Genomic DNA, 25,783 nt, shown 5'->3' on the forward strand with positions numbered 1-25,783 from the left:
AGTGCAGTGCCCCTCTGGGCTTGGGAAACAGCTCCCACCCCTAGAGCAGCCCCCAGGGCCATGTGCAGGGGGATCCTGCACCCACCTCCTGGTGCCCACCACTCAGACGGTTGCTGTCGTTCAGCCTGCCAGCAATGGGTCCCACAGGGAGCAGTGGCAGGTGCTGTTGACCCTGCTGCTGACCTGCTGGCTTGTTCTTGAATTTCCATGCTACCGCGTGCCCTGCAGAACAGGTTCTCAGGGGGAAAGGCCAAGGTTCAGCCAGTTGTCAGGCTGGTGGCTGACGCGCCAGCCCACGCTGTGGCTGGCGGAGAGGCAGTGGTGCATGCTGCTGATGGTGAGCTCTGCCAGCACGTGTGAGTGGGCTGGCCAGGATCACGGAGCTGGGGCTTGCCTCACCAAGCCTGTCCATCCACAGCAAGGGCCCATTTCCTCTTATGTCTGCCCACAGCTGCCATATGATGAGTGAGCTGCACTGACAGGCGCAACAGCAAACAATGTCTCGGACAGTGGAGCTCAGTTTGCAAAAGGTGTGGAATGCAACTTGTGCAGCAGTGCTGAAATCTACTATGGTGGGATTCATCTCCTGACTTTCCATTGCCAAAAGCTGATCTTGCTGCATAGCCTTGTATCACAGCCACATCTGGAGTTCATTTCATCTCACTCTAAAGTAAGTATCTAAAATAGATCAGGCAACTTACACCTTTGGAAATACTTCTTTTTCCTCCTCTGACTATAAAGAAAGAAAGATTGACTGGCTCATCCCAAGGGGTCTGCACCAAATCCATGCAGTGCTGCCATGTAAGTGGATCCTATCATCTGTGTGTGACAATCACAAGAAATGTCATGCCCTCATAACTCTTTGTATCCAACTTTAAAATACATTTATAGAAGCACTGATGGGAATTTTCTGGGTGTCTCACTTTGAGAAGTGTGCTCTGCCTTCTCTCCACATAGACAATGAGTTTGCAATTACATTTCCAACAGACTTCTTCCACTTGGTGGCAAGCCAACAACAATGACAAATAGGGGACCCATTACTAATGCTCATATATGTTTTTCCTCAGATTTCGTGATATGATGATAGTTAAAAGTTGTCCAAAAGTAAGTTGTAATATGTGTAACTTCAACTTTATCAGATGAATCAAATTCTGATTTGTTCTGGTGTATGAATCTAAGCAATTTAAAGTTGTTCCTTTCCTTCCTTCCTTCCTTCCTTCCTTCCTTCCTTCCTTCCTTCCTTGTTACTCACTGTTAGAAATAGGCTGGGTTTCAATCTCCTCACCATGTATCTCATTACATGCCATAGTATGAAATCCCACTGTCAAAAAGGAAAAGTCAAAACTTTGTATGAAAAAAGCAAATAAAGATGCAGAATAAATCAATAAATACATAATAATCACGGTAGAATCTGTAAAATCATATCAAGCATAATCCAATAGAAAATGTGAATATATCAGATGACTGTCTGCGGTTAATTTACTAAGCTTCAGGGGAAAGTGAAACCTTGCAAATTTATGGACTTTGTACATTTACAGTGTCATTTGGATTTTGGGAGTAAACAATGCATTTGCATGTATTTCATTGTGTCAGTTTAATCTTTAGCAAATTGCTTGACACATGCTGTCAATTTTTTATACTGAAAAGGCTAATCATACAAACCTTGTCAAACTGTTATGAATTTCAGGTGTTTACTTTTTGCTGGAAAGAAAGGTCATGGTGGCACATGATTTTCCTTCCAGTTTGAGGTTACAGGAGTCAGAAAAAAACTGTTTTTTTTTTTTTTTTTTTTTTCTTTCTGTATTTAGAAATCACTAGAGAATAATGGTCCTTTATTTAGACAATAATCTGGTTTTGTAATTCAAGTTTCTGGCAAAAGAGCATCATGCTGTTACATGCAACTCGCTGACCAGAAACTCTGTTTCCTGAGAATCTGTTGCTAAAGCCTGGAGTGACTTTCTAGGTCAGAATTTTTCTTTTGAGCTGGAAAGTTCTGTAAAGAAGACAATGAGGAGATGGTTTTACATTCTGTATGTGCCCTGTTAGATGCAAGAGCTGATTTTCTATGTGGTTGGTTAACAGGTGGGAGCTGGGCTAGCTGTGTCACAGGCTCATTCTTTCTGTTTTGCCAGCCTGCAGCCAGCTTGGAGGGATAGCTGTGTCATCCTACACCTCCTGTTGACACCTGCAGGAACTGCCCATAGTTACGGTAAATAATCCTGGTTTCTAATAGGCAGGAGGTCTGTAATTGCAAGCTGTGACTTCCCGAGGGCATCCACTTCTCTTTGGGTCTCCATCAGGGTAGCCCTCTTGCAGCTCTGCATCGGTGTTGGGACAGCCAAGGACCCATACCAAAAGCTGGCTGATGGGAATATACAATTTACGTCCTCTTGAAGAGCTAAGCCATCCTTCAGTATCTCTGCTGACCCTCATCAAAGGCACCAATAATGACAGGGAGGCTGCAAGATGCTTGGGAAAACAGCCTGCTCTCTCTGAGATCCTTTATGTGAGCTGAGCCACTCCATGGTGTATGGTAGAGAGAACCATTTGGAGAGGTGCTTAAGCAGCATTAGTGTTTAGACTTTAAAGAGAAAAAAAAAAAAGGGGGAGGGGGTGGAGGAGGGAGAAAACAAGTTGTTCCTCCTGGGAGAGGCTGGTACCACTAGCATGCTGGCAGGTAGGCTGCCAAAGGAATGACAGCACAAGAAACCTGCCTTCTTTTGTGAAGCTTTTACATCAGTGACTGTGGGAAGCTTTTGCAATCACCTTAAGAAGGAAATCCAAGGTTTTAAAAAAATGTGGTGGAGTGCTCCACTTCTGTGAGTAGGCAGTGCTTTTGCTGTGACGTTGTGCTGGCTTCCAGCCTGAAAGCCCTGGGGCACAGGGAAGAAACAGCTTGATACGAAGTGGCACACAGTAAGTTCTCTTGCTGCCTCTCCCTGTCTCTGCCTCCCTTGCTGTGTGTCTTGTCCCACTCTCGCTTCCTGCTTCTTTCCAGTTGGTGTTTGTTTGCTTACTTGACTTGTTAAGTAGCAGTGCAGGACAGACCAGGGTTTGTGTACATCTTGGTGTCACTAGGATTGAAAGAGATTACATAAAGTGCAAAAAAAAAGAATTCTGCACATTAGATTTTTTTGTTGTTATTATTTTTAAATGATAACCATTGTGGACTTGGGGTTGTTTTATCTCTCTAGCAAAATTCTTTATTACCTTTATTATTATTATTTAAACAGTCATGAATTAGATCTTGTATCATTCTTTGGCTTCATTTAATTTTAAATACTGCTAGTGTCAACAGTCTACTGTTTTTTTACCTACAGATTTTTGTAGGGTGATCATGGAAAATGGTCATTAGGCATAAAAGAAGATGTGTTTATACAGTTTAACATTTTCTGTAAACCTAAGCCAGATTTTAGGCTGGCAGCATGACATTAAATATTGTGAAAATAAAACCACGTCACTAGTCCAAATTCTGTTTATTTAACAGAGTCAAGTATTTCATAAAGTTAATTATCTGCAAAACACAAATCAATAAAGAATGCAATTGGTGTACAGAACTTGGTATTTCAGCTACCATCCTATAATGATTGAGTTAAGGCTGAATTGCTGAATTCACCATACATTAATTATCTAAAATTTCTTTCTTTTTTTTTCTTTGTCCCATTGCTTTTTGATTTGTCAGTTATTAAAGGTGATTTAAAGAGGGTTAGATCCCTTTTAATATAACGTGGATCACTCTGAAATATCCATGTTTGCTTTCTGTAGTTGCTTTTGTTGGATCCTACTGGAGTAGGATTTGGAAGTGAAAACTACAAAACTGAAGTGAGAGTACTTATGAGGCTTTATATCTTTATTAGGCAGTAGTAGCTATTTGTGATCAGTAGGAGTAACTTTTTGGGGGGGGTGACTAAGAGAGTTTTGACCTCTCTGGGCATCTGTGGACTTGTGTCAGGGAGTCCAGGTTATTCCTGGGTGTCTCATGTGGGAGAACTGCACATACCGGTGGATGAGAGCAACCCTTGTGGGTCAGTCCTGGGAACACTGCCATGGCCTGGCAACCCACAGGGTCTAAAAGCCCTCATGACACCTAAATGGCCTCCACTCAGGGCTCAACTGGCCTTCAGGGCCTGCAGGAGGGGAAATTTGATAAGTTCCCAGAGGAATTAAACAGAGAGGAATATATTAGATATCAGTGTCTAAGATATGATAGTAATATTTTATTTTTTTTTCCAGACAGGAAGACCAAAATACGAGATCTAAAGGAGGAAAAGCATGGACAAGACAATCACCACTGGCAAATTTAAAGACAAGCCACCCCTCCAGGACAGCAGTGGCAGTATGGTTCCTGCTAAGAGTGGGTGCCATAATTGTTCAAAGCTAAAGGTATGACAAGAAGCCCTCACCACATATTTTCTTTAGAATTCTGAAAATGATCTTTTGAAGATCTATCAAAATTCAGTTAATTCAGTATGGTACTGTTTTACACTACATGTGTTGGAAACAATGCTCTAAGGTGTGATTCCAAGCACACAGAAGTCAATAAATGTGTTCAGCAATTAAAAGATGAGGCTGTGTTTTACTAGTGAATTGGTTAAATGTTTGTTATAAGCATAGTGATAGTTCCTTAAGCATGTATATTTTTTCATCCATGTCTTTCAGAATAAGAGAAGTAAGAGTAATGAACACATTCCATAGTCATAGTACCAATAACAAACAACTTTATGCTGCAAGTTTTCCCAAAGGAAGAAAACAGCTAAAGTAGTATGTGGTAAAAAGGTAAAAGGTACACACAGTCCATGTCAACATTTGTTTTCATTGTACTGGAAGAGGCTTTGGAGGCAGTCCTGAAAGTAAAAGTAAAATCTTCTGTTTTAATAAAAGCAATGGAAATAACCACTTCACAAAGAATTAGAAAACAAAGCATTTGATTTTTCTGTTGCCGAGGCATTCAGCCATGAAGAAGAATTTATTTCTTTGCAAACTCAATTATTTTCTCTCTTCAGATATTTCTTGGAGCTCTAGCTTTTTCCTTTTTTGCCAAAGGACTTTCTGGAAGCTACATGAAGAGCATGTCCAGTCAAATTGAAAGGAGATTTGAAATCTCATCATCAATTGTTGGCATTATTGATGGCAGCTTTGAGTTAGGTATGCATACTCTTTCTGAAAATGGAAAAAAAACACTTCTAAATATATTCTCATTTTCTAATCTTACTGATTATCTCTCCTGATGACGCAGGTAACTTAATGGTAATGGTATTGGTGAGCTACCTTGGACCAAGAGTTCATCGACCAAAAGTAATTGCTGTTGGATGTCTCATTATGTCTTTAGGAGCATTTTTGTCAGTGATGCCTCAGTTCCTAATGGGACGGTAAATATGGAGAGTCTTGACATTGTGTATTAATTGAACTTGATCATATGAAGATTGTTTTTAATCATACATATGAATTAAAACCTTGACAATCATGGTTTCTTGCAGATAACAAGACGGTTTTAGTAGGTGAATTTTTTAGCATTGACTTTTGGATTTTCTTTCCAAAATCAGACTTCCTTCAATCGGTAAATGAAAGAAGAACCTAAGGTTCTGGCTATGGAGCCTTATCTGTAATTAGGGATAAACTAGGTTGAATTTTTCTCCAGAGGTAGATTATTAGTATTATTATTATTAATCTGTTCTCCTATTTTCATACTTCAATGAGTTCTAGTGAGATCTTGATGGAAGAGGCTTCATTTTCCACGGTAGCTTTTCAGGCTGAGCTCTTTAAAATTACAAAGGTATTTATCTATCTCCATTAATCTCAGGAGAGTTAATTATCTAAATACACCTTCAGTTCTAAGCTATAGTGCTTACATAGCTGTCAAAAGCAGTTCATACCTCTCTAATCCTTCAACATCCTTACTGAATAGTGGTTGAAAATAAAGCTCCGCTGTCCCCCAAAAAATAATTTACCTCTGCTTGTAGTTTATCTGCTCTTTAGCTCCAAGACCAATCTGTTATAAGCAGATAATAGAAAGAATTGTATCTGTGGAACACCATACAGAAAATGGCCACAGCCAGTGCTCTGCTTGTGAAATAGGAGGGAACCTGCACTGCAGGGGATAGCATGGGCCAGAAGCTGAGCTAAGGAAATCTCTGATTTAACCCAAACTCACAGCTGAGTTCTGAAGATTACCTACTCTCCACAACACTCAGTAAAACCCAGTGGCCACGGGTACCTCAATGTCACCCATCAAAATGTTTAAAGTTACCAGCTGATTGTACAGTCAGAGGGAATATCTACTCCCCATTTATCTCAATGTAGCATTAATATACTCAAGCTAGCTTCAATTTACTCAGATATGATGTAGAAATTGGCTGTTTAAATACAGACAAACTGCCACACGGGTTTTATGGCCTGCATTAATCTCTTTATAGACAGATTGCTATTAGATCCTGGGCTTGTTATTTTTAAACTAACACAGATATCTCTTATGTTACACATCTGTCACATAGGTAAGAAACTGGGTGCAAGTATAGAAAAACATCAGCACTGTTGTATGTAGACTGATGTTGATGGATTCTTCCTCAGTATTCCTTCTTCAGTATAACGAATGATCTCTTAAACCCTGGAATCAGCTTTTTGGCTCCTTAACTTAAGAAAATATTGGGGTTAGAAAGGTCACAGCACTTTGAAAAAGATAAGATTCATTTTTATTTTTTTTTAATGAAAGTGCTCAAAATGGGTTGTCCCTCTACTCTGCCTTCACATAGCAGGATGCCCATGAACAGAAGGCTCATACACACTTCCTGCAGAACAGATTCTTTCATATGTCAGTTGTATTTATACAGTTGTTTTCCAGTTATAATTATGAAAGGATAGCTGTTACTGTGGACAACTCTTCTACGAGTGTATCAGCTTGCTCCCCAGCATCCTCTGTGGGCCATCCAGTCTCAGATACTACAGAAACACCTAGCACAATGAAAAATTCAGGTAAGAAAAAGCTCTGATGCTGGATACCCCATTTTATACATCCTCTTTTCCCTTCCTGTGCTTGTCCCCACTTCATACACCCTTTCTTTATTGCAAACATAAGAGTAAAACATAAGAGCTGTAAACCGTGATATATACAAACTCACACTATCATGGCCATGAAAAACATATTTTATGTTATTTTTCTGTTGCAATAACATATTGTCAGAATTATGTTCACAGAAATGTAAATATTTATGACCCGCAGGATGTGAGAAAACATCAAATTCCTACCTGTGGCTCTTTGTGTTGATGGGGAATCTTTTACGTGGAATTGGGGAAGCACCAGTTATGCCACTGGGGGTTTCATATATTGATGATTTTTCTAAAGAAGAAAACTCTGCATTCTACATAGGTAATATACATATGAGTGATTTTTATGCTTATCATTCTTTTCTCTAACATTTCTGCAGCCAAGAAAATACTCACCAAAAAAAATCTATCCATCTGCTCTATTCTGGATAATTCTGTGGTGTATAGAGACAAAAAAGCAATGCAAAAGAGATCTCATCTTTATCTTTGAAGGATATTTCTTGGATGCTCCTTTTGTTTTCCTCCAGTTGCTTCTGCTACAAGTGCCAGCTTTCTCTGTGATGACGAGAAACTTAGTTATATACTCATTTCTCTGAAGTGAGAAATCATACCCTCCTTAGCTGGCATATCGCTTTCAGTACCACAGCTTCAGAGAATAAATTATTACTAACCATCTTTCCACAGATGAGAGAATTATCCTTCATCGCAGTAGTGTAAACATGCACTTCAGAAGCTTTTACCTGACTTTGAATTTTACAAGCAGCACACTTGCTAATGAAAGCTTTTTATAGTCATTAGTTACCTAAGGAAAAAAAAGAAAAACACCAAACACCTTGCCAGGGTGTTGTAACAAATTTCTTCTAATGGGGATTTTGTTGTTTTGATGGAAGATACTTATTGCCCAAGACAGAAAGACTTACGCCCATGCTAATTAATTTATTGCCAAATTGATTTAATACCTTGATATCTGACTGGGGGTGCATGAAACTGATCCCTGAAATGAGCTTGGTGAAGTTGAACCAGTCATAGAAATGGCAAGACAGTCTCAGGAAGAGCTCAGTAAGTTATGCTACAGTGTTAGGCCATTGAAAATGGCTTTTGAGAAGAGGTTATCTGCAGGTTGTAGAAATGGAAGTATTGTGAAGAGAACTGACAGATTCAGAAGTTCCACTCAGGAATTATCCAAAATACTTGTAATCACCTCTGAGATTCTGATTAAATCGATTAATTGATTGAAAAGATGAAATCGGTAATTGACAATCATAAAACTAGATTTACCATAGAAAGGAACAGAAAAGTAAAGATTATGCTTTTTAAAGCTATCTTACAGAATTTAATGGAGATAATATCTTGGGTATAGAAGTCTATGAGACAGGAAATTGATTCTTTTTTCCTTAGGAAATTCTATAGTTTTCAGGTTGATTTTCACACAATCATTTAATTTATGTAGTTCTACCAGGAGGAGGTACCACCAACATGGTCTTGAGCTGGCACAATGTACTCTGCATACAGTCCTGGGAAGCTCTTCTGCATAGGGCACTGCTTAGTATGACTAAGAGGTATAATGATCTGTCTCCATGTGCCACTGGCATTCATCAGAAGATGGGAATACTGGGATCGTTTTGGTGGAGGCCAGCTGCTCTGAATGAGTGGTTACTTCATAAATACTTTCCCGAACCAAACACCTAATTTATTCAGATATTTTACAGTCTTCAGATGTTTCACTTCTCTTTAGGTGCTCGTAGAATTGCCAATGTGTGTGTGTGTGTATATATATATATATACACACACACATACATATCATACATACATATACATATACATATATCATCATATATGATATATATGAGGATCTGGTCTATACATATAAGCTTTCAATAACCATTTTTTAAAAATTAATTTCTGATTTACTCAAACCTGAATGATAAAATAGTTAATTAAGGGACAGTAACCACCATATTTATCATACAAGAGGAAAAATACTCAAAGTTATTTAATGAGATGTACTCCACTTTCATAGTTTTCTCATCAATGCAAGGTTTGAATTAATGAAATTTCATCACTGAGTTGAGCAGTAGCATATAATCATGTATCTACTAAACCCACAACTTCAATAAAAACATATCTAAGGCCAATATATGTTGTAAATTTTAAAACCAGTTCAAGGTTCTATGCTATAATTACTCATCAATACAAGGGCTTGGCTAAGCTATATCAATATGCATCAGCTGAATAACTGATATGTTTACATGATTTACAGTTTGTTTAGTTTGTTTATTAATTACAAAGGGTATAGACAAAAATATGGTAGGAAAATATCACAGTGAACTTATTTGGCTTTTTCTTATCACAATAAAAACAAATTACCTTACTTAAGTTACTCTTGAATTTAAAGGTTATGCAGGAGTGAAGTTAATCTAAAAGCTTTATATATATGCAAAATTATTGCACATAAAGCTTCTTAGTTTATCTGACAATTTATAGTATCTTAAAGAAAAAAGCTGCACAACACCTAGCCATGCCATTGCTACATGTGTGCTGGTTTTTTAATCTGTTTATTTTAGAAATTTGTTACTCACTATTTGAATTTTGGAGATGAGCTTGAATAGTTCTGAGTATGTAAGATCTGCTTTAGACTAACTGATAAACATGAAGAGCTAATTTCTGGCTTCTGCTGTCTCTATAGAAGTCACTAACTTCGGTAGCACCAGAATGTAATATAAAAGGCCAGAACCTCCAATGAAGTTAAATGAGAGATCTAAATGAAAGCAACACGCAATTGGAACAATGAAGCAAACAGGAAAAAACATATGATAAAATTATACTGTAAGAAATTATTATAGATGTCCTTGATTTTAAGCTGAGCAATCACTGTATTCAGAAGAGAATTTGTAAAACTAACAGGAGAAAAATTTCTGCAGTAGAAAACACATTGGGATTTACAAGGCATGGTGCCAAATGTGGGCACAAGCTGACAGGCCCGTCCAGAATTCCCATTTTTCTGAATAAAATTAAGCCTTTTGCAACTTCAAACTGATCCCAAGTGCTAGATCCATGCTAGAATTCAGAAATCTGAATCACTGACTTTTTTGAAACCATTACCCCATCATAACTAAACTTCAGCAGATCAACGCAAGTGACGAGGACCTATGCTTGAATTATTTGGGGGATATTTTTATTTTCTCCTGGTTGTCAGCAGTGATCACCAAAACCAAATTGGCCTGTATTTGTATACCATCTGCAAAATGCAGTCCCATTTTCACAGATGTGTGCTAACCTTCACAGCTTACTCATTTGCTTCTAGCTGCACTCATCTTCTCCTGATGCTGTGGTATCTCCTCTGTAAGTAGAGACAGAGGGGGAAACAGGAGCCCCAGTGAAGCCAGTAGCAACACTGACAGTTGATTTTAAAGAGGTCATGACCTGATCACTAGATTTCTTGATTCTTTTAGAGCTGCTTAAGCACCTATTAGAACAACTGTTAGCTGATTTACTCATTCTGGTGCTGCAAGAATCAACAAAGAAGTTGCTTAACGAACTTTGTTCAAACAGCTGTACTCATATTTCCTCATTGCCTGATGGAAATTTTCTTAGGATCATGTGCCTATTTCCATGTCCATGAGCTTTTATTGTCCCTGGCATCTGAACATGACTCCCAACTGCAAAGACATGCCTTCTTATATGCACATTATCAGAGCAACTACTGCTACTTAAAATTAAACCAAGGACCTGAACAGTACAGGGAAAACTCCTGAATTCTACAATGACAGAACATCATACAATTTGCAAATATAGTTGCAAATATGCTTATTATGTCTTCATCGGGCCTAGAGTTTTATGTTCAGTAGTTAATCGTTGTAAGATGGATGATGCTACTACAAAGACCTGAGAAGCAGAGAGGAGGAGGGATAAGAATCACTGCAGTTGTAATCTTTTTTTCCCGTTTCTTCTATGATCCCCATCTTGCCTGCTTCTGCACTGAAGCTTCTGAGGTTGACAGCTCATCGCTTATTTTCCTGCTGCTCAGCAACTTATGTCAAGACAACCCTCACAGCCTGCACCAGCCCCCTCTCCTCCCCTTCCGTTTCCCTCTCCCTCTCCCTCTCCCTCTCCCTCTCCCTCTCCCTCTCCCTCTCCCTCTCCCTCTCCCTCTCCCTCTCCCTCTCCCTCTCCCTCTCCCTCTCCCTCTCCCTCTCCCTCTCCCTCTCCCTCTCCCTCTCCCTCTCCCTCTCCTTTTCTCTTCTCAGAGGAGCAGGTGTCCACATTTGCCCAGCATGCTCTTCACTCTCCTGTGTTGCTCCCTTCTGTTGCAGGCCTGGTGAGGTCCTCAGGGATGTTTGGGCCAACCCTGGGCTTCCTGCTTGGATCTTTCTGTGCCAGCCTCTGGGTCGATATTGGCATTGCGGATATCGGTAAGAGTCAGTGCATCAAATGTATGTAGGAACCTACATGCTAGGAAGCACACTCCCAGTTTACTTCTCCAAAAAGGGGGGCCCTCCAGAGGGTTTTCCTACTCAAAATCTGGTGTTATTTGTATTTTAGTATCTGCAGTGCTGTAGTGTGACTGCGATAGATCTTGCTTTAAGCCCCCGCCCTCACCACAGAAACATTTTGGGCCTCTTTATATGCTGGCACGTGCCCTTTCTGCACCCTTGCTGCACAACTGAGAACAAGTGAGCAAATGAAAGGTTGTCCCCACATTAGGAGAACAGTGGAAGGCCTTTGCTCATGGCATTTTTGATGGCCAAAAATACATTCTCCTAAAAAGCATGCATCAAAGATTCTGATGAAACCTCATTTCCTTCTTCACTTCTTCACTTCATTTCCTTCTTTTCAGTTCCTTCCTTCACTCTTGTGTCTCTAATCCCAGGGAAAATCTGAGTAACATCAAGGAAAAACTGTTAAGTTGGGGAATGGAAGAAAGAGGAAAAAGGAGGAGATTGAGAAAGGGAGGTTCTCTTCCAGTGGTGAAGGGGTCTCTTGCTGTCACTTGTCGCCACAGAAAGTGCTGGAAGATTGCAGCACAGAAATGCCACCAAGGGTCCAGATGGAGACAATGACATGTCTTATGTTTGACATCCTGGGACTCGTTTGACACAGGCTGCATTTCAATTCTTCATGTGAAACATAAATACCTCTGTTCAGGTGTTTAAATAATACATATAAGGATACATATAGACAACTTAGTTGCTCTGCATGATATCTAATCTCTTTTCCTGTCTGTTTTATAGATGCCATTAGCATAAATCCCAAGGATACCCGCTGGGTTGGTGCCTGGTGGCTTGGATTGCTTATTTGTGGAGCAGTCAACTTCATTGCTTCATTGCCTTTCTGGTTTCTGCCTTACTCCTTACTGAAAGAAGGAGAGGAGCAAAATCTGAAGATCAGTCATCTGCCTGCTCAAGATCCCTGTAAAATAGACCCCTTTGTTCAGCCACAGTTGAAGTTCTCTGAGGCAGTAAAAGGTGAAAGATTATTGCCCAAATGTTAGCATGAGAATTCTCTCTCAGGGGTCCATTTTGAACTGAGTATGGGTTTGCACAATCCTCCGCAAAATGCAAGTTTCTGCAATGCAAATAATGGACACAAAAGCTCTCTCTCATTTGTTATATTATTAGCAATATTAATTATTAATGTTATTAATATTAATTGCTGAAGGTGTGTTTCAGTCACAGTTTAAAGCTGTTTTTATGTCAGACATCTGGAAAAAGGTCATGCTGTTGCATTGAGCATTCTCTCATTTCAACCCAATAACAGTCAAACAGCTATAATCATTAGAAGGAAAAAGGGAAAAAACATCCCATCCTTCATTAATGAGCAATCCACAGCTGGCAGGTTGCTGTTTTCCCATGACCAAAATATGTGAGGGAAACAAGGGGCTAAGTACTATCAGCTGAAGAGTTCTCACTGAATCCATGGCTCCAATGTATGATCTCAGTGATGCTGAGTTAACCTAGTACAGGCAAAACCAGACCCAACTACACATTGCTGTACTCAGTCCCCAGAGGGTTTACTTGTATGTATGCATGCGTGTGCATTCATTTGGTGGTAGTGCACTTCCCAGAGAAATGCTCTGATGTGTGATCTTTTAGGCAAGTGTGCGAGCAGCCAGATGGAAAGGTTCTTGCCTTTGGCTGAGCCAGGTACTCCCTTTTTCTGAATACAGAAAACTGTATACCTGCGTAGGGGGCTCCCATACAGTTTGTGGAGGCTCCTGCTTTTAGGCAACAACCTTTTCACCTGGTATATAATAGGGAGTCTTAATGTTCCTCTAGGGAAGGTATCCTGTACGGGCATTGGTTTTCAGCCGTGCAAGCCACTGGTGAATAGTCCTGTCACACACAAGATAATCTAGAATTTCTGATTCCCAGTCCTACGTCCACCATGCCTTGCTGCATCATGCAGTAATAATTCTGTAAGTCATGTGCTGCCAATGGGGAAAACTCTCACTTGAGCAAGCATATGTTTTGACAGGCATAGAATTATAAACTTCAAGACAGACATTAATTAAAGTTAGTTTTATTATCTATAGGATGCCAAAAATACCTCTTCTCTGTGTTTAGCAGGGTGTACAGCATATACCTCTCAATTACAGATTTCCTACCAACTTTGAAGAAGCTGTTTGGAAATCCAGTTTTCCTGGTGTATGTGTTCCTCACCATTCTGCAGTACAATTCTCTTGTTGGGTTGATAACCTACGAGACAAAGTTTATGGAGCAGCAATTTAATGTATCAGTGGCAAGAGCAATCTTTCTAGTTGGTAGGTAACTGTCCTTACTTTAAATTCCAATATTAAAAAGGAAGTTTTCTTAGTTATTTTGTATCCCTTTTAGGAGGACCTTCTTTGAACTTTTATGGTGAGCAAAAAGTACATAGAAATTTATTAATATTCTACTACATTTTGAAACTGGATGTTAATTTTAGTGCTAATATTCCTCATCTACCTAGTTTAGTCAACTAGAGAATTATTAGAACTGGATAGATTTTTTGGGAGGCTGAAGCTTTTTTAAAAGAGTGAGGTTGGGTTTATGAATGTGTGTGCTCTTGGGAACAAAAAACCTACACAAACTGAAACTAAATATCAAGTAAAAGAAAAAAAAATGTGTAATTTAGAAAATTTCTAATGACACTTCTGATTTTCTTTTTCAGGATAAAACCTTTGTATAAATACTCTTGAATTTTCATTACAAATATAAATTTTATATGCAACGAGGAACCAAACTGTAAAATTCCAGGTCATTTCATTCAGCTCAAAACTCTTCTTGCTGATTCCCTCAAAAATAAGTTCTTTGTAGTGTTCTAAAAAAAATAAAAAAAATAATTAAAAAAAATGCAGAAATGATATTAATCTTAAAGTGATGGATTAATGTGATCTCATAACCTGGCAAGATACCAGGGTATTTGAGGACATCGCAGAACTTGTATTACATTACTTGAATCTGAAGGCAATTTTCTTTGCTGTGGGTCAGATACAAAAGAGGGAAGAGCTTTATTTTTCCTGTCTTGTTTTGAATTACATTTTACGAAAAAATGCGTGACAGACCAACCAACAAACTAACCAAAAAACACTGAGTGAAAAATAAACCCCTCACAATAAAACCTTGCAAAAACTCTCTGTTTGGCATCTAAGTATTGGAACCGGAGTTTGTGAAGTGCTGAACTGATTAACTGTAAATGCAAATCTTTCCATGATTCACTCTCAGAGCAAAATGGAACCTGATGCAAAACCAGACAGAGATTTCTTTCATGTTCTGTTTTGGAGATTTTCTTGGTAACTGTCAGGATGTGTAATGCTTTACTTTAGATGAAGAAATACCCATGAGCTAAGATATTCATATTATTTACTCCAGTTTCTACCAGGCACCTGTTTAGATTGTCTTACATCAGTATGTATACAAACACCAGTGTAATAAAAAGGTAGGAAATTCCAATGGAATAATTTTTTAAAAGCCATAATGGACTTAAAAGAAAAAAAAAGCCACACTGGGCTTTTAAAATTCAAAAGAAAATGAAGAAAAAAGCTAAATTGTAATAAAAATTCTTAGAACCTCAAAGGATCTGTCCAAAAAAGGCCAGTATCTGATTTTTTTGGAAACCACTAGTACCTGATACTTATTCTAAAAAGGGTCTATCCAAGTGATAGCAGTTAACATCTTCCTGTTACCTTTTATTTACAGGTGTGATACTGTTGCCCATCACAATCCTGGGGATGTTTCTAGGAGGCTATCTGATCAAGAAATTCAAACTTGACATAACTGGAATAACAAAGTTTGCATGCATCTCCTTTATAGTAGCATATCTGTTAAACCTGTTGTACTTTACATGCAGTTGTGAGGTGCTCCAGCTGGCTGGTCTGACAGTGCCCTACTCTGGGTTTGTATTCCCTTGGGTTTGTGTTGGTTGTGTTTTGTTCCGTGATTGTTACCTGCCTCATGGTACACACACTTAGTAGTCTTCCTCTACTCTCATATCTAATTTGGTTTTGCAGTCCAAACCAATCTGGACTACAAACCTTCTAACCTAGGAAACATTTGAATTTGAATTTGGATTATACACAGGCTTACTGTTGATTTACTGTAGCATATTGCTACTCACTCTTGCATAAAATACATGTATATATATGTAGTCTGTTCGAAAGAATTAATTTTCATTGAAATTGAAGTGTATTAGGTCACATGCTTTTGTCAGTCAGTGTGATTTCAACCACAGTGGAGCTACTGTGATTATATCACTTTATTGCTCCTTTGCAGGTGACACAAGAAAATCCTTTGTGCTGAAATAGAAATGTTAGGATGAAATGATACCTAGTGCTGGGGATATGAAGAATATCCTGATTTTCTTTTTCAAATTTCATTTAAACTGGATGTTTCTTTTTCTAAAGTGTTTATTGCAAGATATTGTCAATATACCCTTGAATGCTGGCAGATTTCTAATTAAGATGCAACTGAATTTTTTATAGTCTATTTCAAAACTTTAATTTAAAGTTGGTCTCCTGCTACAACATAAGGAGCAGGAGCTAAAAAGAGTGTGGAAAGTGGCTTCACCAAAGGCCTCTCCAATAGCTTTGCCTCTAGAAGGGATCATCCTCTAGATCAGTAGTTACTGACCTGCACAGGTATTCAGCTTCCAACCTCTCTTGGTACCTGGAGCTGCCAACCTGCCTGTGTCCATCTTCTCAGCTGAGAAGTAGACAATTGTTATGGCAGGATGGTGTGCTGCCCACAGAAACGTTTCCCCTCCCTTATCAGGATAGTAGCCATGCATCCTGGAGAACATTTTGCTGACCCCAGCAGCTTGCCACAATTGACTACTGTTTAAATTTAGCTCAGGCAGGTCCAACAAATTTTAAGGGATTTTAAAGGATTAAACCAAATCCAGCAGGGCTTGCTAGATTTTCAATTCAGACAGAAACTCAGGCCTGTGTTTTTTGAAACTAAGCCTATGTTCAGGGGAATACCTAGGTGTCTTGACAAACCTGAAACCCAGGTCAGCTCTAAGGATAGTTACATAAAAGATGTCAGAGGTTTATCCAGTGGAGATAGCTGTGGTTGAGCACATCATCTGGTACTGCAGAGTGAGTTAAAGAATAAGCAGAAACATCAAGGCAGTGAATACTGAAAGAGCAATTACAGATTCCCCAAGCAAACTGATAGTGGGGGATTTATCATGTGACATGATTGTTCTGGTTAAGTGAGTTACATACCTCTTTACCAATTTAAAAAAACACGCAATTATTTTCCTCTCTAAAGGACTTAAGAGAAATGTGGACCACTTGAGATATGTTTTGGGTTGACAGGGAGGAAGAAAAGGCAAATTTTCAACATTTTAAATAGGGAATCATTTCAAAGCAGGGGTGATTTGTGGACAGTGGGCTCCTAACACTTTCTGAAAATTGAGCTCTGCTACCATGCCGTCAGAACTTCTCGCCACTTTTTACATTCTCAGTTCTAGTTGTCATCCACTTAGTTTAGCTCCTTGGGGCCTGAGCTTGATATTTCTCGCAGAAATGTAAATAAAGGTGGAAGATACAGAAGTCCATGATACGCTACCACAAGAAATTAGATCTGATAAGAAACTGTGTTCAAGCCTGATCCAGGTGCAGGGCTGTTGCTGAATACAGACAGAGCTGATGTGGAAGCAGCACTTCCCACTCAGACTCATGCAACTTTCATTGCCACTAGCCAGCTCTGACTCAGTGAACAACTATCAAGGATATCTTGCTGCTGTATTTTTATGTAGTTTTGTTTTGTCACTTCTAGTATGGTATGATCTCTACTGCTAGGGGAAAGCAAGGCCAGTCTACATGGTTTAGTGGGTGACATTGATAGTAGGGTGACGGTTGGACCAGATGATCTTTTCCAACCTTAATGATTCTATGATACAAGTGATAAGAGATTTTAGATATGATTTTCTTATCCTTGGGAAGAACTTTCAAATGAAAAAGTAATATCAAATATTCACTTCCAGTCAAAAATACCTAGTTTTCAAGTTCCATAACTTTTCAGCAACAATCCAGAAAAATGTTATTGGATGATGAAAAATATCAAGAGAACTTTGGTTTAGCTTAAATTAACTTTGCCTCCATACAACTTCACAGTTTTCTAGATGGTAGCAGATACCTGTCCTTGTTGATTGCTTCACTTTCTACTCATTTTTCCTGCTTACTCCCTGATGTTTTCTTAGAATATTTAGTTCTACTAAATAATTATTTTATTTCTTTCTGTTTTCCTCCAGATTGAAACAACTTTCCTCCCCCAAAAACAGCTTCATGGACAGTTGCAATGCTGATTGCAGCTGTGAGGTGGATCAGTGGGATCCTGTATGCGGGGACAATGGGATCACTTACATGACGGCTTGTTTTGCAGGATGTAAATCATCAACCGGGACAGGAAAGAATATGGTAAACGTATAGACAAATGATTATACAGATAACTAGATTTCTCAATCCATTATTTTTTGATTTTGTGATTAAGAAATCCTGCAGAAACAGTTGTCCATTCTGTACTGTTTAACCTTGTAGTAGAAACTGAGTGAGTGCAAGGTTGCAGGTTGGGTTTTTAAAAGAATTGTTGTGGTGAGATAAGTGAGCTACTCAGAAAAGACATGAAACATCAGACTCTTGACTTACATTTCTTGAATGTTTTAATTTTTATTTAATTAAAATATATATATATATATTCTCAGCAAGATGACCATAATTTTGGCTTTAAGTTTCTCAGTAGATCTCTTACTGTGTAGATACAACACAGCTAAGAGGGCATTGCTTTAGACCAGACTTTTACTGGTCTGATCACTACACCAGCAAAGTCCTCTAGTGTCAACTCATTTGAGGCAGACCTGCATAAAATTGTGCTTGCTGGTTTCACAAACCAGTATAAACCGTGCTGAAATTTCCTGCTTTCCTGAGATATTGTAGCTCAGGAAAGAAGGTCATAACTCTAAATTGTACAGTCAAGAGACCCATTATTTGTACATTTGGCTATTTTGTTCAGTGCATCACCATTGAAGAGATTTCCAGCACTCCTAAAAATCCTGCTTTGGCAAGACCAACAGAAACAGTAGGTTTGCAGAAGTCTCAAGGTGCTCAGCCAGACATTTGAAATCCAGGCTGTTGCAAGTGATGGGATTACCCTTTTCCAACTCTTAAATGTCTGTGCTCACCTGTTGTTAAATTGCTTTTAAGTAAGGTACCATCATTTTAATTTCAGCCAATAGGCCACAGCCATATGATAATCTTCAAGAGCACAGCAGACCCAGGGATCTATTAGAGTAACATTTTGTATGAGCAATATTTAGTTTACCCTAGGCCAAACTGGCTGGTTTGTCTCAGATCAAGAGTACAGAGCAGTTTGTTGTGCCTGATGTAAAGTAGAGAGGCCCCATTGGGACTGCTTGTTGGAGGCAAAAAGAGCAGCTGGGACTTGATTACTACTACTACCCCAGCTGGGTTTGGATATGGTTGGGCCAAAGCCTTAGAAAATGGTTTGCCCTTAAGCAGATTACAATGGAAAGACGTGGCATGTATGTATATTAATGTAAATACCAATTAAATTGCCACTGTATGGACAGATGATCTGCTTCATTTAGAGTTTTGCTGCCCTTATAATTGCTTGTTACTACTTTTTGGCTGCAGTTTATGACTCTAAAAGCTGAGCAGTGTTATCAGATCATATGAAAGGTCCTGGCCTGCTCCAGTGAACAGCTGACTAGGTTAGCCTTGGCTCATGCTGAAGACGAATGCTTACTATATCCAGGTAGCTGAACAAAAGTCTCCTTATGCTACACCAGAAAACTTGAAGAAGTTTTACATTGGAAGAAAAATACATAGAAACCAACCTCAGGTCATCAGGTATGAAATTTATGGACAGAAACAATATATAAACAAATATTTCATTTATAACAGAATCCTAGTCTGAGCCTAAGTGCCAAACTGCAGTAAATTAAGCATGCTGTATCTGCTAAAAAGCAGCCCTTAAGCGAGGGCTTAAAGCAATGAAAAAAAGAAGAAAATTGTCATATTAATTGTGTGCAAATGGCCATGTCTTCTGCCAGAAGCAGAACTGTCTTAACTTAACAACAATGAAATAGGCAACATTTTCAGGCTCGTATCCATAGCCAGATCCTTTTGCTTCATTCACTTCAGGGGAACTGGCTTTCTAACCCATGCCTCCTGCTAACTTCAAAAACCATGAAACAGCCCACACTCAATCCAGCATCAAATGCTGTTTTGGATGCATAATGATATAGATCATAGAATCATAGAATGGCTTGCGTTGGAAGGGAGGTTAAAGACCTCCAACCCCCCTGCCATGGGCAGGGACACCTCCCACTAGATCAGGTTGCCCAAAGCCCCATCCAGCCTGGCCTTGAACACTTCCAGGGATGGGGCATCCACAGCTTCTCTGGGTAGCCTGTGCCAGTGCCTCATCACACTCTGAGTGAAGAATTTCTTTCTTGTATCTAATCTAAATCTACCCTCCTTTAGTTTAAAGCCATTGCCCCTTGTCCTGTCACTACACTCCCTGAGAGTTCCTCTCCTGCTTTCCTGTAGGCCCCCTTTAGGCACTGGAAGGCCTCTATAAGGTCTCCCCTGAATCTTCTCTTCTCCAGGCTGAACAAACCCAAAACTCTCAGCATATCTTCATAGGAGAGGTGTTCCAGCCCTCTGATCGGCCTTATGGTCCTTCTCTGGACTCACTCTAACATCTCCATGTCCTTCTTGTGCTGGGGGCCCCAGAGCTGAAAGCTGTACTCCAGGTGGGGACTCATGAGAGTGGAGTAAAGGGGGAGAACAGATATCCGTGGCTGCATTATTGGGTCTGTATCTATATAATTTTAATCTTACTTATGTGCTTCATTGGATCCCTGAGCAGAATGGCTGGATAGCAATGCACATCTGAATTTTATAGCTTTCACCCATCTTTAGCTTACATAGCATGCCTTCAGTCCTAGCAATGGCATGGATGAAATTAGAATCACAGTTGCTTTGTATCTTTGGAGCAGCGTGGCGTGGCTGGAGCATTCCAATGAACTCAGCCATCAGTCTGCAGAGATGATTAGGGAGGTCCTTTCAGCATAAACAACAGTCTGCCTGTTAGGGAGAGTAAAAAATATTGATACTAAAATAGTTTTGAGTCACTAAATTCTGATTAAATGATTTTTTCCCATCTTCTCCTTTCAGGTGTTTCACAACTGCAGCTGTGTGGAAGGACAAGGACATGTGCTTGGCAATTCTTCTGCAGTTTTGGGACAATGCCAAAGAGAGAGCTGTACCAAAGCATTTCCCTATTTTTTAGCATTACAGACTGCATGTGCATTTATTTTAGCCTTAGGAGGCACTCCTACATACATGATTATGTTTAGGTGAAATACTTTACCTTACCTTGACCATAAAGCTTGGGGAAAGAGAAACAGAATATGGTATCTACCATTTGATTCCTATTGTGAGGAATGGTATGCTGACCAAACTGGGGCTGTGTGTCTTTAGCTGTCCTCTGAAACCTATCAATTAATTCCAATTTAAGGTTGAATAGATACTTTGGTGATGGAGTGGGTAAGCCTTACATTGACTGCAAACAGTACATTTCACTTCCAATGGCAGGGATGTGTTTAACAGAGCAATGAACTTGAAATAAGTGTGATGCTAAGCCATGTCCAAGGTGACTATACTGTTCACATTACTCAAGAGAAAAACCTTCACCTTTGTTAAGCTTTGTTGCCTCAGAATGTTTTGTGTGTCGCAAGAAGCCTCCCATTTTATTTCAAGCAGGTACAAACAGAACTATTTCAGCAGCAATCATTTTTTATTTTTATTCCTTCAGTTGTAAAGCAGCACTGCTATTTTACTCTCAGAAAAAAAGACAATGTTCTCTGCCTTTCATATGAAAGTTTCTTTCGAGTTATACTCATAGGTGAATTGCAATCATCAGTATTCAGTGCACATGACTAATTAACTCTTTGTCCTAAGCTGCTGATTATTCTGCAGTATTTCTCGATGTAGACATTCTTACTCCTTACCTGGATTATGGACAAGGGTAACTTTGCTGGGGAAGTTTCCAGAATACTGTGTATAGTGAGAAGCCATTAATGTTAATGCTGAAAAGATGATGTACTGATGCAGTGTAAGCCCCAGCTGGGGAAACAGGCTAGCCATAGCAAGCCCCATGCCTGCTCCTGTGCCAGCTCGATACTCCCTGCTGCTTTTTGTAAATTGTTCTAGTTCCTCTAATGGACACAGGCTCTGTCTCCACTGGTAGGAATGAGGTGCTTTTACAGCCAGGTGACTCAAGTTTGTTGTCCTGTAAAATGCTAGAAACAGAGATGGATTTTATCTACATGTAGCTAGCAAGGACTGCACCTTCACCACTGAGTAGTACAGCCCCTTCTAAAGCAAAGACTGCCTCCTGGAGCTTAACTTCTGGACATAAACTATCTACTTATAATTGGTTCGCTTCAATTTTCCTCTACATACTCTCCCCAAAACCTTTGCAATTTGCTCTCCTTTGGTTCAAGAGAAGTTTGTGTAAATACTCCTATCTATTTCAATGGGAGTTCATCCACTGAAATCAACATGAGGCTCAACACATGATCTGTAATTTTGGTGAATGTTTTTAACTACTGTTGAATTAGATACGCTAGGTTAGCCACATTACTCTTGCAGTGGAGCATGTGACAGCATGGCCATCATTGTAGCTATATTATTCTACTGTTCCCCAAAACATCAGAACAATGTATTATTTTTTTCTCCTTTTTAGATCTGTGTCACCAGACCTGAAATCCTTTGCTGTTGGGATTGAAACTTTAGGTGGTAGAGTACTAGGTAAAACTTCATTTCCTCGTGTCATTCAAGTAGGCAATAAGATAGACCCAAGTTAGCTGTTCCAAATGAGAACAAAAGAAAATTTTGAAGCATGTTATTTGTAAGCAGAAAATGCATTTCGAAATGTTTGGAGGAGCTTGCTACGTGTTTCCTGGTATGTAATTACATAGTATGATTATCTCTCCAGATTTTTTTTCTATGCAGTGAAGGAATCAGTCAGGGAAAGGAAAGTGCATTATACATTCTTCTTTTCTTTCCTTCCTTCCTTCCTTCCTTCCTTCCTTCCTTCCTTCCTTCTTTCTTTTTTGGACACATCTACCTGAGCATGATTAGTCCAGAGATCCTTAACACCCATGCTCCCTTTGGCTGACCATTTTTCACTTACAGCTATCATGTATTCTATTATTCTCTTTGTTGTGTTTAGCTACAATAAATAATCCTCGCAGCTTTCAGTGATGTAGTCTTCCATGTCTCTAGCAAACCTTGCCTTATCTTCACTTTCTTGATGACTTTTGAAACCTTCCCCATGCAGGCAAACCCAAGTAGTCACTTGTATCTCTCTCCTAATATCACATTTATGCTGAATGCTGCAGAGGATCAATCTTATGATTTTACGAAAAAGTTTTCATAACAAATTCACATGTTATACATGAAAGCTTGCTGATTATATTAAAGCATTATAACTGTCTGAAGTGATTCTTTCAGTACTACATAAGTAACACACTTAATAACGTAATAACGTACTTGGTTTTGATCATGGGCTTAATTTGAGCCCTTTGCACTAAGCTAGTCATTTTTTACTTGCAGACTGCTGTATAATACCTGAATAGATACATTAGTGTACGTAGATATTCATGTATCATGACATGTAATTCCATACCAAGGACTGAAAATTTGATTGTATTATTTCTTTAAACAACAGCAGTTATAATTGTAATAAAATATCATTAAAATGGAACTACTAACATTTCCCCCACCCATATAATCTTCCATCTGTTCAACCTACCCTTTAGGTATTTGCTTAAAAAATTCCACAGGTCTTGTGATCTCAAAGTCAGTGCAGGATTTTTAGTCCCATTTTATGCAGCCATAATTCAGAAATCCTGAGATTAATTTCCTCATTTCTTTACTATGACATTAAACTCTATGATCTGCATGTGTGAGATCATGCAATAAGATTTTCTTTGCAGGAGGACTTCCAGCTCCTATTTACTTTGGTGCCTTGATAGATGAGACCTGCTTGAAATGGGGGACAAAAAGTTGCGGGGGATCTGGGTCTTGCCGAGTGTATGACACAAAAGCATTCAGGTAAGGTAATATCTTCAGTAAGGGATTGGGAATTTGGCTTTTGAGGCAGCTTAGACCAGCAAAGACCAAACTATATTTTGCACTTAAGAATTGTCAATAAACAGATTAGGATCCTAAAGCACCATGACTCTGTATTTTGACTAATCCTTAATAAATCAAATAAGCCACATACTTTTGATCAAATCTAACACGTGGCATTGCTGTGCAATCCCTTACATCACCAATATTAGTTCCCTTAATGGACCATTAGTTCACTGTATAATTCTGCAACACTTTGGCTTTGTGGGAGACCAAACGACTGTAGAGTAAGTGTAATACTGAGAATGCTCTTCCTCATCCCTCATTTCTCTGTTTCCTAATGTATAAAACACCTCACAAAATCCCCTTGAAGAGGCAACCCAAACAGCTGCTGGTGCACTAAATGCAGGAGAACCGCAGGCTGGAGGAAGGCTGGGACAGCAGACAAAGCCCCAGCCTGCACTGTTCCTCAAGTTCCTACAGTAAAATGTAACCATCTGCTGAATGGGAGAACTCTTCAGAGAGCAAACATCTCTGCTACATTTCTGCTAGGAGTATAGACCAGATTAGGGACTGCCTGGGGCTGAAAATCATGAGATTGTTTGCTTTTTCTTTTTTTTTGTTATTTCCCAAAATGTGGAAAGAGACATGGCTGAGAATAAATGGTTTTGCCTAAATGTGTTTGGTATCACTCAGAAGTGGCAAGTATTATTAACATAAATGTATTTTGTCATTTTTTTTTTAAAGAAATGTCTATCTTGGCCTCATTGCTGGACTACGGGCAGGATGCTCTCTCTTATACATAGTGCTCTTTGTTTTAATAATGAGACGCTTCAAACCAGATGACAAGGAGATGACAGATATTAAAAATGCAAAAAGACCAACCAGCAAAGAACCAGCTACAGTGAACAAAAAAGAAATTCTTCCTGGTGCACAAACTTCAGAGGAGAGTGAAGAAACTTATATGTGAAAAGGAAACAAGGCCTCTCCCCAGCTCTGCCTATGCTTCAGTTTTTCTAAGCACAACGGAGTCTAATTACTGACTTCAACAGCCGGTTTACATTTGGAGGTTGAAAAAATATCCTCGAAACATTGGCCTTTAAGCTGATTTACTTTATTCTCATATTGTCCTTATCTGAAACAATAGAGTGAAAATGTTTTCAAAATCTGGGGGAACGCTCCAACCTTGCACTCTCAGTACTCTTCTAGATTGCCCATAGGACTGACCAAAATTTTTCCAGTATAATAAGTTTGATTATAATTGAAAAATTAAAAAGAAGAAATCCTCAATAATCTTATATTCCTTTTTTTTTTTTTTTTTAAAAACCATCTGTATTTCAAGTCCTCTTGCTCTGCATTTAGTCCTATGGCTCTACATAGCTAATCAAGTTACACCTGACCAGTTGTTCTGATGGCCTTTGCTGTGCAGTTCATGGTTAGTGCTCCTTGTTACAGACTTGGTCCAATTGCCCATGCTCAGGTGAGAGCCCCAGGGCTGCCAGTGAGCATCTGAACAAGAACTGCACAATGACTCTGGGGTTTGGCTTGACCACATTAAACAATCAAAATGGATTGCAAGCAAAAGAAAGTAGTACATTAATTTTGCAGTACATTTCAGTGTTGAGTTAAACTTACTCTGAACTAATGCAATAAATGGATAGGTGTTAAAGTTAAGTTTCTTTGACTTGTTTGTTTGTGTGTGTGTGTTTGCATGTAAGGGTATCTTTTTTTATGGCCACTGCATTTATACCACATTTATATAGATTTCCTTCCGTGTTCCATGGAACTGCCAGCTAGCCTTGAAATAAAGTGCTGAAAGCTTGCAAATTCACAGCTTTCCATGGACAAACTAGTCTAGAGAGAATCAGTAATAAAGGATGCTTCCAACAGTGATTACTGTAAAAAACAGTGTCTAAAAAATACTTAGCATGTGATATTTCATTAGAAGTCCTCATGGCGTAGCTTCACAATGGGAGCAAATATGCCTTGATAAGAACACTGTATGTTGTGTCTCCATCATCACAGCCATTTTGGTTTCTTTTCTAAAGGGTGTATCTCTGCTTCCTGAAGTCATGTGTACAAGCTTAAAACTAGGAA

The 25,783-nt window shown here is 39.1% G+C and overlaps 1 protein-coding gene across 4 annotated transcripts; it reads left to right on the plus strand.

The window, feature by feature from the left end:
* Positions 1-25,580, plus strand: LOC118244942 (solute carrier organic anion transporter family member 1C1-like). Of its 4 annotated transcripts, XM_035540420.1 has the most exons (17): positions 1-337; positions 452-670; positions 2,133-2,209; positions 4,234-4,383; positions 5,004-5,145; positions 5,237-5,369; positions 6,839-6,969; positions 7,217-7,363; positions 11,355-11,453; positions 12,273-12,506; positions 13,637-13,801; positions 15,219-15,414; positions 17,776-17,941; positions 20,723-20,904; positions 22,296-22,360; positions 23,551-23,668; positions 24,434-25,580. In XM_035540420.1, the coding sequence occupies exons 4-17, from the start codon at positions 4,273-4,275 to the stop codon at positions 24,654-24,656; spliced, it is 2,112 nt and encodes a 703-aa protein (XP_035396313.1). In that variant the 5' UTR covers positions 1-337; positions 452-670; positions 2,133-2,209; positions 4,234-4,272; the 3' UTR covers positions 24,657-25,580. The 4 variants fall into 4 exon arrangements, with proteins under 4 accessions (XP_035396313.1, XP_035396314.1, XP_035396315.1 ...); XM_035540421.1 differs by lacking the exon at positions 2,133-2,209 and having other exon boundaries at positions 105-337; XM_035540422.1 differs by lacking the exons at positions 1-337; positions 2,133-2,209 and having other exon boundaries at positions 353-670.
* The last annotated feature ends 203 nt before the right edge of the window (positions 25,581-25,783 follow it).

Source organism: Cygnus atratus, chromosome 1 (genome assembly GCF_013377495.2).
Source record: "Cygnus atratus isolate AKBS03 ecotype Queensland, Australia chromosome 1, CAtr_DNAZoo_HiC_assembly, whole genome shotgun sequence".
Lineage (NCBI taxonomy): Eukaryota > Metazoa > Chordata > Aves > Anseriformes > Anatidae > Cygnus > Cygnus atratus.